Here is a 15566-nt window from a genome sequence, read left to right as displayed (position 1 = left end):
TTCATGGGTTCCTTCTCAGCTCTTCCTACAAATCATCACAGCCCATTTAATGCAGCTGTGTTCATTGAAACCATCACCCAGAAGCCAGGCTGACACCCACCCAAGGGTGCTCTCTATGCCCAGCAGCTGCAGAACATGAGCCCCAGCACCTACCTCAAAAAACCCAACCCAAGCAGCACCCAAACAACCCTGGTCAGTCTCTGGGATACATTCTGCTGCCAGCAGAGTTCTGCCTCCCCTGGACCAGCTCAACCTTTCTGTACCTCGTGTGCAGTTCATTAGAGCTCTGTTAACAAAGCTGCTTCTGCTTGCAACAGGCATGTGCTCCTACTACAGCGTGACCAGTGATTATTTACATTCCTCCAATTTAAAACATTATCATAACCAAGAAGCCCAGATGAAAATAACACCCAAATACCTAATTAAGTTTTTAGAGTGATAAGTTTTTCTATTGCCCCTCTAACTCTGAAGCAAGCGCTGATGTTACAGCATCCCAGCTGCAACTGTCCTGCAGTCATTTTTCTGCAACATCTGCACTGAACAACACAAAACATTGCTTCAAATCAGCAGCTGAAAACCACTGCAGCTCCACCATCCTGCAAGGAAAACCACCAAGTTTGTGCCTATGAACTCTATTCCTGAGCCTGTGCTCCAAATCCACCATCCAGACAAAACCCTGAGATGCATCAGGGGAACAGCAAAGATCATCATCTGGCTCTATAGGAAGCACCTTGGAGTTCATCAATTAAAGGATGAATTAGAAGAATCAGAGATGAGGATTCATCACTGGCATTGACTTCTCAGCATCAGACTGTCAGAATAAGACCTTTGACCCAAAGACACCCTTACCTTGACTCTAATTACTGTCCCTGTTTCTCATTTTTTAAAATAGCACTTTCCTCCTGTCCTACACCTGGTGCTTCCCACTTACTCATGCTGAGGGCAGAAGCTGGCATCCCTCACAACTTTATCAAGGCTCTGCTCATTTTAATTCCTGTCAGCTGTGGCCCAGTGTGACATTTCTCACCTGGGAGCTTTGTACCAAGACTGGAGTGAACAAACTGCTGTTTCCTCCCCTGCTGCTCCAACCCAATCCCAGGAAGAAATTTCCTCCTGCCCAGTTCCCAGGGGTGGGCAGGGAGTTCCATGGGGAAGGCTCAAGAGGAGCAGCTCAGCCCCCCTTATCTGCAGGTACTGGATTTTCCTAACAAACCCAGCTCTGAGGAAGAAATTCCTGCATCTTTAATGGGAGGGTGGAGTTTGCCCAGTTGAGGATTGTCCCTGCCATCTCTACCCACCTTCTTCAGCAGCTCTTGCTCCTGCCTTTCCCTCCCAGAGAGGGGTTATGTCACTGCTGCTGCTTGTGAGAAAGCAAAATAATACCCAGAAACACCTGTCTGAAGTTAGGCACTCAAATGCATATTTAAGTACCTGAACGCCTTCCTCCAGAGAGGGGGAATAGCTAAAGATGCTTTGTTTGTCTTGATTAATGAGATCACTAGCAAGCTTTCCAGGGCAAAGACTGCTGAGGATTTTTACATATGCAAAACCTGACACCCAGCCAGCCTGAGCAGGGTGGTGGAAGCAGGGAGGCAGCTGAAGGCATCAGCACAAAGCAGATGTGAGGCACAAGGAATTGTGCTGGGGCAGGGGAAGCCCAGGGGACCCCACAGCAAACCCACTCCCTGCATGAAGACAGACACACACACATCCCAGGGACTCCACATCTGATGTGTGCAATGCCCTCACCCCAAAGGGTCCTTCCTGACCCTCTGATTCTTTGTCCCAGGCATCGTCCACCCTTTCCCTACCCTGAAGGTGATTCCTGGGGAGATGCTGCCTCTGTCTGTTGGGCAGGTCATGCAGGAGTCTGACCCCAACAGCAGCCTCCTTGGGAGCTCTGAGCCCATCCAGGCCCCTTGGGGAAGCCCACAAGTCCTGTGTTGTAGGAAACAAGTCATATTTATTTCAGACACCACCTTAAAGCATGCCAGCATTTGAAAAACATCAGACAAGCAACTCCCCATAGTAAGACTAAAGAATCTTGTTATCAGAGCAGACTCTCCTGAAGTCAGTCAGAATACTAACCCTCATTTTAAACAGGTTTAAATGTTTACCTTTAGCTGGAGAAACATCTCCAGTCAAAGCCCTTGAGCTAATCTGCAGCCTCCCCCTGTTTGCGTTCCAACCCATTTCCTTTGGCCGGCTGCTCGCTGTAACGAATCCTCTCTCTGCTCCTTGTCTTATAGGTTGGGCCTCATCTCAGTACTTTTCCAAACCCTGAGACTCGTAAAAAGGCATTCAGTGCTTCCCGTTGAGAAGTGCCTGTAAAATGTGGTCCCCTTCTCCAGAGCATCCATGCAGTGAGGACCACAGCACCGTGTGGGCACCACAGTCCCCAGGCCCTGCCAAAGCTTTCCCTCTGGTTTTAAAAAGTTATGCTAATGCAGACATAGCCAAATAAATTGTTAATATAAAAAGAATGATTCTGTCTCAGCTTGGTCATTGGTGTCAGATGCACAACACCTTTGTCTGATCACCACAGTTCTCACAAGGTCAGAGCCCTCACACCAGGAGCAGGGCAGTGTTTGCACCAGAGGCAGAACCCTCTCCTTCCCTGCTCTGAACAAATACATTAAATGCAACCAGACCCCAGTCCATATCAATCCTATGATGTCTCACAATCCATCAGTTCTCATTTCTTGGCTTCCCACCACTGTCTGACCCAGCAAGTCCCTCACCTGTGTGAAGGCACCCAAGCACCTGCTCTAAACTCTCACCTCTGCCAAACTGAGGCCTCACCAGAGTGATGCCTTCACTGAACACAGATCCAGTGGGAAGTGTCCCTGTCCATGGCAGGGGGCTGGAATTAGATGATCTTAAATGTCCCTTCCAACCCTGAAAATTCTACGATTCTATGAACACAACCCCAGCCAGTTCCACACTTACACAGCTGCTGGTACCCAGTGTTCCCTAGGGCTGAGCCCTCCAAGGAGCTGCTAAACAAACTCAGACTCCATCAACTCCACATCACAGCCCCCAGACCCCAGCCAGGTCACCAACAGGTGACAGCAGAGGCTCAGACAGGCACCAACATAGTTAAAATCCACCTCCTCCCCAGAGAACTTATCATCTTAAAAAAATACTACTTGGCAACACCTGTGATTGCTTTAGCTGTGCATCTCCAAGACTGCTGGAGGAATAATTCATTACTTCTGTGTCACCTGCTTCTTACATCTACTGGTGTAACTCAGGTTGTACCAGATAATAACAGTCCAATGTTAGCTTTCAGGTTTTTTATTCATCATCCCCAGAAGCTCAGGGCCATATTCTGAGGGGGCAAATCTGCTGCCCTGGGCAGCTCCAACCACATCCCCAGCACTGCAGAGGGGGTGGATGAGCCCAGCATGACTTTGCCTCACACCTCAGCCCCAGGGCTAGCCCACCCACCTACCATTAGCCAAGAGACTTGAAAAATCCATACTGAACCCAGGGCTCATCTCCCACCACTTCTCCAGAACTTTTAAACCCAAAACATTAAAGAGCAGAGTTTTTCACAACATTGCTCAAGAGGAAAGAACAAAGCACACTGCCGGGGCAGCTTCTTCTTAACTCTTACAGGACAAGGAAAGCTCCCCCGTGGCTGCTCTGGCATTTCCCCCAGTCTGTCCCTGCTGGGAGGCAGTTTGTGCCTTGACCTGCCCTTTACATGAGGAAGAAACTGTAGGAACCTCCATCCTGTCCACACCTGAGCAAGGGAGGACAGGAGTCACCTGTTCCACACCTGGGGAACCCTGGTATGAGGTTCCCTCTTTTTAGTGCAAGCCTTTAAATAAAACCTATCTAAAATAACTAGGAAGACAACAGTAGGATTTGCTGTGCTGGCAGGGATGGGTTATACCAGAAACCTCTTCGACCTCCTCAGGGAGGGAGAAAATTGGGCCCTGTCCTGCTAAAAATCACACTGTGAGTGAGTGAGTGAGTAACCCAGGCACCAGAATTGCCCTGCTGCCTGGTGGGAGCTCCCTCCAGCTCCTGGTCCAGCCACATCATCTGTGCCCACCTGCAGCAACTGCTCAGCTCCTGGGGACATGCACAGGGAAGGAAACATCTCCAGCACATCCTGCATGGCTGGGAAAGGGCTGGCAAACAAATGCAACCTGAACCAAGCCCATGTGGACCTCCTGATATAGGGCAGGTCCAAGAAACCACCAGAGACCAGAAACCCAAAAAGCAGCAGTTGAGTCCAACAACGTGTGTTCAGGAGGAGACACTGCCCCGTGGGGCTTGTAGCTGATGGACTTACCCCACTGCACCCCCGAAATCCTGGGTAGGGTCACACCGCCACAAATGGAGCAGATTTTATAGCCTGGACAGGCTGTCCCCTCCCTGTGCACGGACACCCCCTGCACCCCGAGTGGGGACAAACCCACCCTGCCGAGGGGTGAGGGCTGGCGCTGCTGGGTGGGCTCATCCCACACCCGAGATGCCACCTTGGACTCGTCTCTGCCGCGGTCCCCTCTCTCCCCACGGCCCCCAGCCAACCCCCCTGGGGTCACAGGAAAGCCACAACACGGGTGTCCCCTCTGCTTCTTCGGTTGCCAGCGGAGCCCGGGGCAGGGACCCGACCCCCCCCCTGCAGCCCTGGCCGCTCCTTGTCCTGCAGTGACACCCACTGGTGACGGGGACAGCAACGCTGCTGCAGCCTCCCCACCCGCTCCTCCCCGCCACCGAGACCCTCCGGATGGCTGTCCCCAGGCCCCTTTTCACCGTTTCCTCCCTCTCCGGGTGCCCCTGCCCTCCCTCTCTCCCGTCACGGCTCCGGTACCGGAGCATCCGCCAGTGCTGCTGGGCACCCCCCTCCCTGTGCCCGGCACCCAACCTGCGTGCAGAGAGAAATCCAACACAACAGCACCCAGGGATTTTCCTGCCTCAGCCAGACCCTTTCAGTATACCGGTCTCTGCACCACCCGACTGACTTGCTACAGCCATCACTACAGCCCAGCCCCGTGTCCTCCATTCACCTGAGGAGGTGACAGCCCCATCAGGGCTCTCCCCACAGCCCAAACCTCCAGGAGTGCTTGGGGTCAGCCCTGCCCCAGGGTCAGACCCGAGCTGCTGACTGCCTGGCCCTGTCTGGGGAGGTGGGATGCACAGCACATCCCCAGGAGTCCTCAAGGCAGCCTTGGGGTGCAACTAGGGAATGTGTGGAAGCACCTGGAAACACTGAGATCTCCTCGTCTGGTGCAGGCCTGGGAATCTGTGACCAGGAACAGCCTGGGAAGTGGGGGGTGAGGGCAGACACAGCAGTGCACATTGCTTGATGTCCTATCTGCAATGGGGGCTGCAGACAAATCATTTGGACCCCACTTGTCCAGTGACTTAGGGGTGGACCACCACGTATGGGCAGAACAGGGCACATTTCTGCCTTGGGGAGTCTAGTTCTGAAACCATTGTTACAATTATTGTTACTCTTATTATTTGAGATATTATTATCATTATCACTGTTATTCAGCCCCTTCCATTAGATGATGAGGAGCAAGTGCATCTGTAGCTGCTGGGAACAGCAAGTGTGGCCTAAAACTTACAGTCTGTCTCCAGGGCCTTGCCTTGAGATGGCACAGTATAACATCTGCTCAGAGATGAGGATTGGAGCCCTTGTACACACACCCCACCCTCAAAATCTTGCACAGCATCAGAGAGTGGGTCTGATCTGGAAATTTCCTGATGGTTGTTTGAAGGCAAGTGTTTCGTTCCAAAGAAGGAAAACCAGCAGCAGACCCACCAGCCCAAACCTGTCCCTGCATGGCTGATCCAAACCCTGATTCCAAATCAGATCCCAGCCCATTCCCTCATCCTATTCCTGGCCCTAAACACAACCTCAGTGCTGGTCTCTGCCCCATTTCTACCAGTTCCTACACATCTGTTGCTCTGGTCCAGCCTAACACCACACTTGGCCCACTTGGGGAAGTGGATGCTGCAAAACCGACTCCAGGCAGACCACGACCCCTCAGCCTGGCCCCCGGTCCCTGGCACTGGGTCAGCACCTCTGTGCTGGGAGGGGGAAAGGGCAGAGCAGCAGAAGGGATCCTTCACCCAGCACCGGGCATGTGACATCCCCAGGATGGGGACAGGCTGGGATAGGGGCTGACGCTGATTTTGTCCCTGAACTTCTCCTCCTCTAAGGCTCTTTTGTTCCTCTGCCCCGATCCCACCCGGCCCCGAGCCTGCAGGGCCGAGGGCAGGGGGTGCGGGGGGCCCTGCCTGTGCCGGTGCCCGACAGCTGGCAGCCGGGCTTCCCCGGGGGGGAGGGAGGAAGGGAGGGAGGGGGGCTCTCCCCTCGTTGATCGCCTCCAAGCTGCCGGCCAAGGGCGGTTTTGGAAGAGGGACAAGATGCAGCTGCCTGGCCGAGAAGGTGGAGAACAGAGAAAATCGAGTATTTGAGAAATACCCAGCGACATCGCTCTAAAGTGGCGCAGCTTCAGGCACCCGGGGGTGGACATTTTCCTCGTCTCCGCGGCGAAGGGTCTACCCCCAAGAAAAACCCCTAAATAAACCCTGGAGGAGGCAGGAGCCAGACTGACCGGGAGGAAGGTGGGAGCCCTGCGTCAGGCGGTCCCTCTCCAGCCTTGGAGATCGACAGCAGAGAAAACCCTGACGGGGCTGGAGGGAGGAAATTTGGTGTCTCCCAGGCAGGGAGCGGGCAAGGAGCGGGCAGGGCGGGCATCACGGGCTGGAGCCATCGGGGTTTGATTTAAAACGGGACTTAAACGGCAGGAAAAATCCGCCCTGAGCTCGATTCCTTCCCAGTTGCACCAGTAGGTCCTGCTGCTGAGCACTGGGAGAGCTGGCGGGGGGATGCCCGGTCCCGCTTGATGCCCGGTGGCTCCGCGTTTAGAGCGTTTAGAGCGACCGCTCTAAAAGATCTTTCGGCTCTGTCATAACCGATTTCGAAGGGGTTCAACGAAATTCGCAGCTCCGGCGCTCACCTCGTGTTCCGAGAGACGGCCTCCGCTCTGGGGCTTTGGGGAGGGTTTCGGGTTTTTTTCCTTTTTCTTTTTATCTTTTTTTAATTTTATTTATTTTTAACGCCCAGAAAAACTTTCCTGGCAGATCGGCAAATTGCGGGGGGAGGCAAGCAGAAAGCAGCAACCCCTCGACACTTCCACCACCCCCCCCCCCCCGCCACCTCCCTCTCCACATCGCAGCTAATCACCCCATTACGAGCCCCATCAGCGGGATAATGACAGCAAAAGAGGGAGGAAGCCGCCCGGAAAGCGAGGGGATCCGGACGGCAATTAATTCCCGTTAATCAAGCTGCAAGGTGTCGCCGCCGGGGAGTGACATCCCCCAAAACGCCTCACGGCCAATGGGCGCGTTCACACGGAGGGGGAAGGAAAGGGGGGTACAGGGGTCCCCGAGCTGGAGTGGCACAAATTCCTCTTTTTTTCCCCCATTTCCCCCCCCTTCCCGGAGGGAGAGGCGCTCTCGCCTCTGTCCGAGGTGCTGAAGGATTCCGGAGTGACTCCGACGTTGGGGTGCTGTCCGAGGTGCTGAATGAGCATTTCGCTCCGGAGTGACTCCGGTTTCCCGCCCCTCCCGGCGCTGTCCGAGGAGCTGGTGGGGAAAGGGGGGCGCCGCGGCGGCCCGACGGCTGGCCACCCCCTCCGCCCTCCCCTCGCCCTTCCCCATTGATTTCTGGATCATTAAGTGGTTAAGGCGCTGCGACGCTTCACTATCGATCGCTGCCTCCCCACCTCCGGCTGGGAGCCCCCGGGCTGCCCCCCAGCCCCGCGCACCTCCTCTCCGGGAAAGGGTGGGGTGGCCGGGTAGAGGGCCAAGACCCCGGCTGAGGTTGGGGTTCGTCCCCCCACCACTTGGCGGCCAAAGTTTGACTCTGCCTCCCTCTCCCCCCCCCTCTTCTGTCTGTCTGTCTGTGAGCGCAGCTGGGCGCGATGCTGAAGACGGAGCAGCCCTGGATCTAACGCGTGGCGCTTCGAAGAGCCTTGCAGCGATTGTTGCCCGGATCCCGGGCTGAACTTTGCTTTTTTTTTAGTATTTTTTTTTTATTTTTGCATTTTTCTTTTTCTTTTCTTTTCTTTTCTTTTTTTTTTTTTTTTTTTTTTTTTAGTTTTTTTCGCCTCCTGTTATTGTTAATTATCATTTAACCGCTTCCGCCGCGCCCTCCCCGCCAATGCCCGTGTGAGCGCCGGCACCTCGCGGGGGCCATGGAGGGCTCCACCGGGTTTGGGATCGACTCCATCCTCTCCCACCGAGCCGGCAGCCCGGCCGTGCCCAAGGGGGACCCTCTGGTGGGGGACAGCCGATCCCCGCTGGAGCTGAGCCCCCGCTCCGAGGGCAGCAGCGGGTGCCCCTCGCCCCGCTCGCCGGGCCGCGAGTGCCTGGAGGCGGCGGTACCGCGGCCGGGCCTGGATGGCCACCTCCAGCCGGGACAGGTCTCGGCTCCCTCCCAGTCCCGGACCGTCACCTCCTCCTTCCTCATCAGAGACATCCTGGCCGACTGCAAGCCCCTGGCAGCCTGCGCTCCTTACTCCAGCACCAATGGACCTCACGGCGCGCAAGAGCCTGCGGGTAGAATCCCCACCAAGCTCGGCGAGGATTTTAGGGAGAAAATTGAAAAAAACACCAGCAGCCCCTCCTCGGACTCGGAATACAAAGGTAAGAGCCTCTTACCCCAGGGCGGCCTGGATCCAAAGCCTCCGGCGGTCCCGAAGCCTCCCGGTATGCCGGGAACTCGCTACGGAACCGGCACCGGCGAGACGCAGTGATGGGGGGGGAGGTGATGTCGCGGGACCGGTCGTCCCCCGAAATGACCACAGCTCAGCACCAACTTGGAGAAACTTGGGGGGGCTCGGCCCGGTGGAGGGGTTGGGGCGATCGGTGCTTCCCCAAACGCACCCGGGGGATCCTCCGGGCTGTTTCCGCGGGGAAAGATTCGGCTGTCTCGTTCTTACCCGCGGGGAAGAGAGAGGAGAACCAGGGCGGGTTTCTGCCTCGGGGGAAAAAAAATAAATAAAAAGAAAACAATAATAAAATTATCACGGATTTGCCGGGTATTTCCCCTGCTTCGTTGAGAAACGAACATGAAAGTCGGCGGGGTTTGATTCGATTTGTATTATTATTTTGGAGATGGTTTAAAACTGAGCACGGCAGCCGGGGCGAGATGCAGAAGCTGCTCGCCCCATACCGGGGGCTTCGGCCTCCCGGGCCCCTCGCAGCCTCTTCCCGGCCTCCCCCTGCGGCAGCCGGGGCTGGAGGCACCGTAACAGCACAGAGGGAACGGGTTAAAGGGTTTGGGGTCGGTCCTCACACCCCCGGAGCAGTTTAGCCTTCGCCCATTTTCCCCCCTTCCATATCACCCCTGCAAAAAACTTTCACCGGGAAAAAATTGTTTGCCTGGTGTTTGAGAGGGGAAGACGAGGGAACTCGGCTGTGGTGAGAAAGGAGAGACGATGGCACCTTATGGGGCAGCTGGGCTTTAGGGGGGGCTGACAGGAAAAGTTGGGGGAAGGGCCGAGCCTCAACCCGGCTGCAAATGCACCCTGAGCCACCCGGAGCTGCTGAGCTGACACCCACTTCACGGAGAAAAAAAAAATAAAAATTCGCCTTTAGAAAAAGAGCACCTAAAGGCGGCGGGAGCCCCCGGGCATCGCGGGGGGGATATTCGCAAAGAACGAAGGACGGAGCCCGAGGACGGTGCCGGGTCTGGAAGTGACCCGAGAGAACGAGTTTTGCGGGGTTGGGATCGAAAAGAGTCTTCTACACCCAGCCCCCATCCAAATTCCTTCAGCTTCTCCCCCCTTCACCCAAATCGCCCAGACGCGAAACAAGGCAGGGAAGAGGAGAAGAAAAGCGGGTTATCTGAACCCAAAAAAAAACCGGTCGACCCCAGGCCGAAGGGCAACAGTAGGGTTGTTACCCCGGCCCCACTCGGGGTAACTGAGGCGAGGAAGCCACAGTTAAAACACGGCTTAAACTGGGGAAAAATAAAAAAACCCAAAAAAACCAAAACCAAAACCAAAACCAAACAAACAAACAAAAAAACAAACAAAAAAACCCCCCAAAAAACCCACAAAAAAACAAAAAAAAAAACAAACCCCCCCCCCCAAAAAAAAACAAAACCCACCATCACCACATTTCTTAAATCGAGGAGAGGAAAATCGCTTAAATAGAAAAAAAAAAAAACAGCACAGTCTAAATAGGGGAAAACCAGCCTTTAAATCGGAGGGTGGGTGATGGTGGAGCCTTAAATGGGTGAAAAACAGAACTTACATTAAGAGAAAAACAACGCTTAAGTAACGGGAAAACACAGCTTAAATGGGGAGGAAACCACTCCTCAAATGAGGGTAAAAATAGGGTTTCAGCGAGGTAGTGGGTGAAAGTCCCAGCACCCAAAGCAGTGCATGGTTTTTGCTGCTTTGGAAATGGCCTTTTCTGGGGCAAAAAAACCCCACTTCTTTACCTGCGCCGGCATCAGAATTTGCCCCATGCCGGAAAAAAAGCCACATAATATTTATTTTTATATTTGTATTATTAATAATATAATTTTTTAAGCTAGGAATAGCCGGGGGAGAGAGCCGGAGCCGAGCGCAGCCCTTTGGCGAGCAGAACTTTTTGGGACCAGCCCGGGGTGGATTTCCCTTCCCGGGGTGCAGGAGGCAGGACCCTTTTTTTTTCTCCCCGGAAAACCTCCGCTCAAACTTTGGGGCCCTTCCCAGAATAAAGCGGGACCAGGACCCCCAGCCAAATCTGGATCCGGCCCCTCCGCTGCCGCTTTCCCTGGGAACCGGAGCCCGGTTTCCCTTTTTTAAGGTTCGTCCCCGGCTCGGGCAGAGCCGGCATTTCTGGTTGAAGGATTTCACTCCCCGGTGGCTCAATTAACCGGATTATTGTCTTCCTACAGAGACAAATCAGCTCGCGTTCGGCTCCAGCCCTGTCCCTGCTAACCCCCGCCGCCAGCAAATTTAACATAAGCCAGTTTTTAAAAAAACAAAACAAAACAAAACTAAAACCAAAACAAATGCCGCCGAATTGTATAAACTGAGTCTTTTTGCCACATAATCTCTTCCAGAATGGTGGGAAAAGCGAGCACAACAACGATTTAATTTCACCCTCGCGCTTTTTGTTTGTTTGTTTGGGGTTTTTTCCCTTTTTCTACTCCGATATTTTCCCTTCACCTACTAATGTTTCGCAGCGTAAATTCCCGCGTCGCTCCGCCGGTGCGTATGTACGGACCGCCCCAACGAGCCGCCACCAGCCCGGCTCATTCGGTAATTTTTGAGATGAATAACGAGAGGGACAGTGGCTTGCGGGGCCCCTTCCCCAAGATTTCGTTGTACGCCCCGGAGAGGGGAAGTTTGTTCCGTGCCCCGGCAGCATCCCCGGGAGGATGGAGGCTTCTTCGCGGTGGATGAGAAGCAGCACCGTCCCCGGGACTTTCCCACTCCAAAAATGTTGGCTTAGAATTTTACTTTTAGGTCGGTTTTGTTTTGCGATTTATTAAAAGAAAAAAAAAAAAGAAAAAAAGAAAAAAAGAGAGAGAGAGATATTAAAAAAAAAGGGGGGGGGAGAAGGAAAAAAAAATAAATCCAGGCACAGAAAAGACTGTTGGGTTTTGAGGAATGAGCCCAGGGTAGGGTCCTGCCCCCTGAGAAAGGGGGGTGAGGGGGGCGCCGTGGTGGGGGGGCCGGGCAGGAGCGTGGCGGGGCCGGGTCGGGCCGTGCCGGGCCCCCCGCAGCTCAGCCTGAAGCTTCGGCTCCTCTCCGGGTCCTTGGGACGGGGAAAGGCCAGGCCCGGCTCGGGGACCTCCCGAGTGCCCTGTGGGTGAAAATCCCCGGGGCTGGGGAGCAAAAGCACCGTGAGCCCGACTCCGTCTGAGTCCAGCTCCTGCGGCTGACGGCTGCACTGGGTCACTCCTCTCTTTTGAGGGTATTTCCCTTCCCTTCTTGCCCTGACCTGGCTTCTCTTCCTCTCTCCCGGTCCAGTGAAAGAAGAAGGGGACCGAGAGATCTCCAGCTCCCGGGACAGCCCTCCGGTGCGGCTGAAAAAACCGCGCAAAGCCCGCACCGCCTTCACCGACCATCAGCTGGCCCAGCTGGAGCGCAGCTTCGAGAGACAAAAGTACCTGAGCGTGCAGGACAGGATGGAGCTGGCGGCCTCCCTCAACCTCACCGACACGCAGGTGAAAACGTGGTACCAGAACAGAAGGTAAAAAAATTGCACCCTTCCCTCCCGCCCACAGCGCCGGGGTCCCCATCCTGCCCCTCTCCCCAGCCCCACACCCCCAAACCAGGCAGGGCTTTTGCTCCCCACAGCCACCCCGTCCCTCCTAGCACCTGAAGACGCGTGGTCCCCTCCACTCCTCCCCATCCCGGGGACCTTTTACCCCAAAGTAAAGGAGACAAAAGTGATGCCGAGATTTGGGGCGTGGGGGGGGGACAATCCATGCCCCTAGCCCCAGAAAGGCGAGGAAGCAAGACCGGGCTCGCAGCTAAACACAACTGCCTAACACATCGGCCCATTAATAATAGATACCAATTACTGCTTTGGACATCAATAATTAACATCCTTACAGTAATTACACAATTATTATTATTATGAATAATTTACTGCTGGAAATAGGTTTAGCTCTTCAGCGACAAATCTGTAAAAGGGTTGCTGTGATGGCTTCACTGGATTTATCCGGACATCCTCGTCGGCGCTTCGATCATTGCCACGGCCACGAAACGAGAGACCCACGGCTGCAGCCCCCACCCCCGTCCCCTCGCTCCCCTCCTCCCCGGTTTTAACCGTCCCTCCCCCCTATTTCCATAGGCATATGTAAAGATCCCCGAGTTATCCTAGCGGCAGGGGGATAGAGAGCTTTTTAGGGGTGGCGGGGGGCTGTGTGCTCACCCCCTCCTGGCAGCCTTTCCTCAATTCCATCCTGCGAGGACACGCTGGACCCGGGTCGGTGTCCCCAGCCCCCTCCTCAACCAGCCAGACCCTCCGGTGGCCCCAGCGTGGGCCAGATCCCGGAGCTGGGGATTTCTCCATGAGAGCTGACACACACACATAGCTGTGCACACAGCAGTACATGCATGTATTCATGCACATATATAAAAACATAAATGGATCTCTATAAATATCTAAATATACGTATCTGCCGCAAACGAAAGGCCCGGGTCGAGGCCACAGCAGCTCCAGCCTGGGGTTGGTTTGGGGGGAGGGTCCCGGAGCGGGGCCGCGGTGATGGAAGCATCACCGGAGCTGGTGGGGATAGGATCCCCCGTGTCACACACGAGATGCCACGGGCATTTTACAATTTGCAATCCCGAATTTACACCCTCTGAAGGGACTGAAGCGTTAGTCGCGATTGATATCGCAGTATTTTCCACACTGACAGAGGATCCCAGCCCAGTTGTGGCTCCGGGAATGCTCCGTGGGCGCTCACGCCGGGCTTCCACGGTGGGGAACAGTGGGGAGAGAAGACCCTTCGCCAGGTTAATAGGGGTTCTATGTCCCCCACACTGGGTTGGTCCTCCCCTTAACACCCCATTACACCCCATAGTATCATATCGTATCGTATCGCATCCATTCCCAACTGCACAGGAGGGAACCGGCCCCGGGAGCCGGCGGGGGAAGAGAGGATGCGGAGTGGGAGCAGAGCCCGGGGAAAGGGGATATGCAGAGTAAAAAGAACCCGGGAGAGGGTTTTGGAGCATCCCTCCCCCCTTGACCCCTTCTTTCGACTTGTCTTCTCTCCAGGACCAAGTGGAAAAGGCAGACGGCGGTGGGCCTGGAGCTTCTGGCCGAGGCTGGCAACTACTCAGCCCTACAGAGGATGTTCCCCTCGCCCTACTTCTACCCGCAGAGTTTGGTCTCCAACCTGGATCCCGGCGCCGCTCTCTACCTGTACCGCGGTCCCAGCGCCCCCCCGCCCGCTCTACAGAGACCCTTGGTGCCCCGCATCCTCATCCACGGACTGCAGGGCGGCAGCGAGCCCCCACCGCCCCTGCCCCCGCTGCCCGGCGTCCTGCCCCGGGCCGCGCAGCCCCGGTGAGCACCGGCACCACCGATACCACCCACCCCGCTCCGACCCGGAGGGGGCCACCCCAACGCTGGGGCCGCGAACAACCGACAGACTCCCGTTTATCCCTAAATATATATATATATATATATATAATGAGACCTCACCCTCCTTCCTTTTTTAAAAATATATATAAAGAACGCAAGAAGCCAGGGAGGGTTTGGCAGGACGGAGAGTCGGCAGAACTGCCCCCCCTCCCCGCCTTACAACCCCCCCCCAAGGGGCACTGCCGGGAGCACGGGCAGTGGGTGGCTGCTCCCGGGGCGGACACACGACTTCGCTTCTCTGTCCCCTCCCCACGAACTGCCAGAGGGGACCGAGCCACCCCTGTCACGGAAAGCTCCGGGGAGCCCCCTCTTCACCTTCCCCGGCTCCCCGACCCCGCCACCGGGAAGAACTGTTCGGGGGGGTGCAGGATCGCTGGCCCCCGCCCGCCGCAGCAAGACTTTGGGATAGTATCCGTAACTAAAACAACACACAAGCAAACAAAAAAACCCCAAAACTCAAAACAACAACAACAAAAAAGCGCGGCGAAATGTAAATACGGTGCGCAAAATGTATATGAATTATTTATTTGTGAACCCTGAGGGCGTATTTGTGTAAGTGATTCTTGTCAGTCTGTATCCCGGGGCCGGCCCGGCCGGGGTGGGAGGAGGGGTGGGGGGCTTGGGGCACCGCTCCCGCTCCCCATCCCTCCCTCCCCCCTTTTTTAAATGTGGAAATAAAACTTCTTTACAAACAAACGGGTCTCGCCTCCGCCGGCCCTTTCTTCTACTCCTGCGTGTTTGCTCTGCCGGATCAGCCGCCACCGGGAGAAAGGGAAAAGCAAAGAGGAGTTTTCCCACCTCTCATGGAAGGGAGCCCCCCTTCCCCGGTCCCGGTCCCGGTCCCAGTGCCGGCATGCGGGACCGACTGTTCGGCCGCTGGGCCGGGGGTGGCGGGGAGAGGAGCAGCGGGGGACGGGGGGGATGCTGGCCGGTTCGGTGATAGCCGCTGCGCTGGTGAATTATTAACGTTAATCTTAAGTGTATAATTGCCTAAGTGCTTTAAATGATCGCTTTGGAAAATGGATTGTTTCCACCTTTGAAAAGTGTCGCTCATCTGGCCGCGGCCAGCGAGCCCGGCAGCTGGTCCCCGGGACAGCCGGGCAGCGGATCGCCGGCTCGGGGAGCCGACAGATGGGCTGCGGGCTCAACCCAACCCCCCCGGACCACCACAGCCCACCCCCCCCGCCCCTCCACCGCCACCCCGTGCCCTTCCATAACCCCGTCTCCGCCGGCACCCAAAGGTCCCCCCTTCACCGGGGCCGGGTCCCAGCCCGGTACCCTTGTCCCGGCCAGACCCGGGGGGTTTGCCCCGGTACCCCCGAGCCCAGGTGGGTGGGTTATTGTCGGCTTGGTCAAATGCACAACCACGCCTTGGGGAGAGAGCTCCCGGGCTTTGTGGACCGGACTGGTCCTTTGCATGTGAATGGGAG

At 55.7% G+C, this 15566-nt stretch overlaps 2 protein-coding genes across 2 annotated transcripts in view; both read left to right on the top strand.

Moving 5' to 3' along the window:
- CFAP77 (cilia and flagella associated protein 77) overlaps nt 1–2483 on the top strand; it is a 56002-nt gene extending 53519 nt beyond the window's left edge. The window contains exon 6 of the mRNA XM_071765866.1: nt 2250–2483. Coding sequence (XP_071621967.1) covers nt 2250–2318 — 69 coding nt within the window. The 3' untranslated portion in view covers nt 2319–2483. The remainder of the gene's footprint in view (nt 1–2249) is intronic.
- A 5745-nt stretch (nt 2484–8228) lies between these two features.
- BARHL1 (BarH like homeobox 1) lies at nt 8229–14062 on the top strand. Its single transcript, XM_071766596.1, has 3 exons — nt 8229–8679; nt 12006–12228; nt 13768–14062. Exons 1-3 carry the CDS (start codon nt 8229–8231, stop codon nt 14060–14062), a joined length of 969 nt encoding a protein of 322 aa, XP_071622697.1.
- Nucleotides 14063–15566: the final 1504 nt, after the last annotated feature.

This window comes from Heliangelus exortis, chromosome 22 (assembly GCF_036169615.1).
Source record: "Heliangelus exortis chromosome 22, bHelExo1.hap1, whole genome shotgun sequence".
Classification (NCBI taxonomy): Eukaryota; Metazoa; Chordata; class Aves; order Apodiformes; family Trochilidae; genus Heliangelus; species Heliangelus exortis.
Note: the sequence above shows the minus strand (reverse complement) of the source record. Positions and strands in the feature narration are given on the sequence as shown.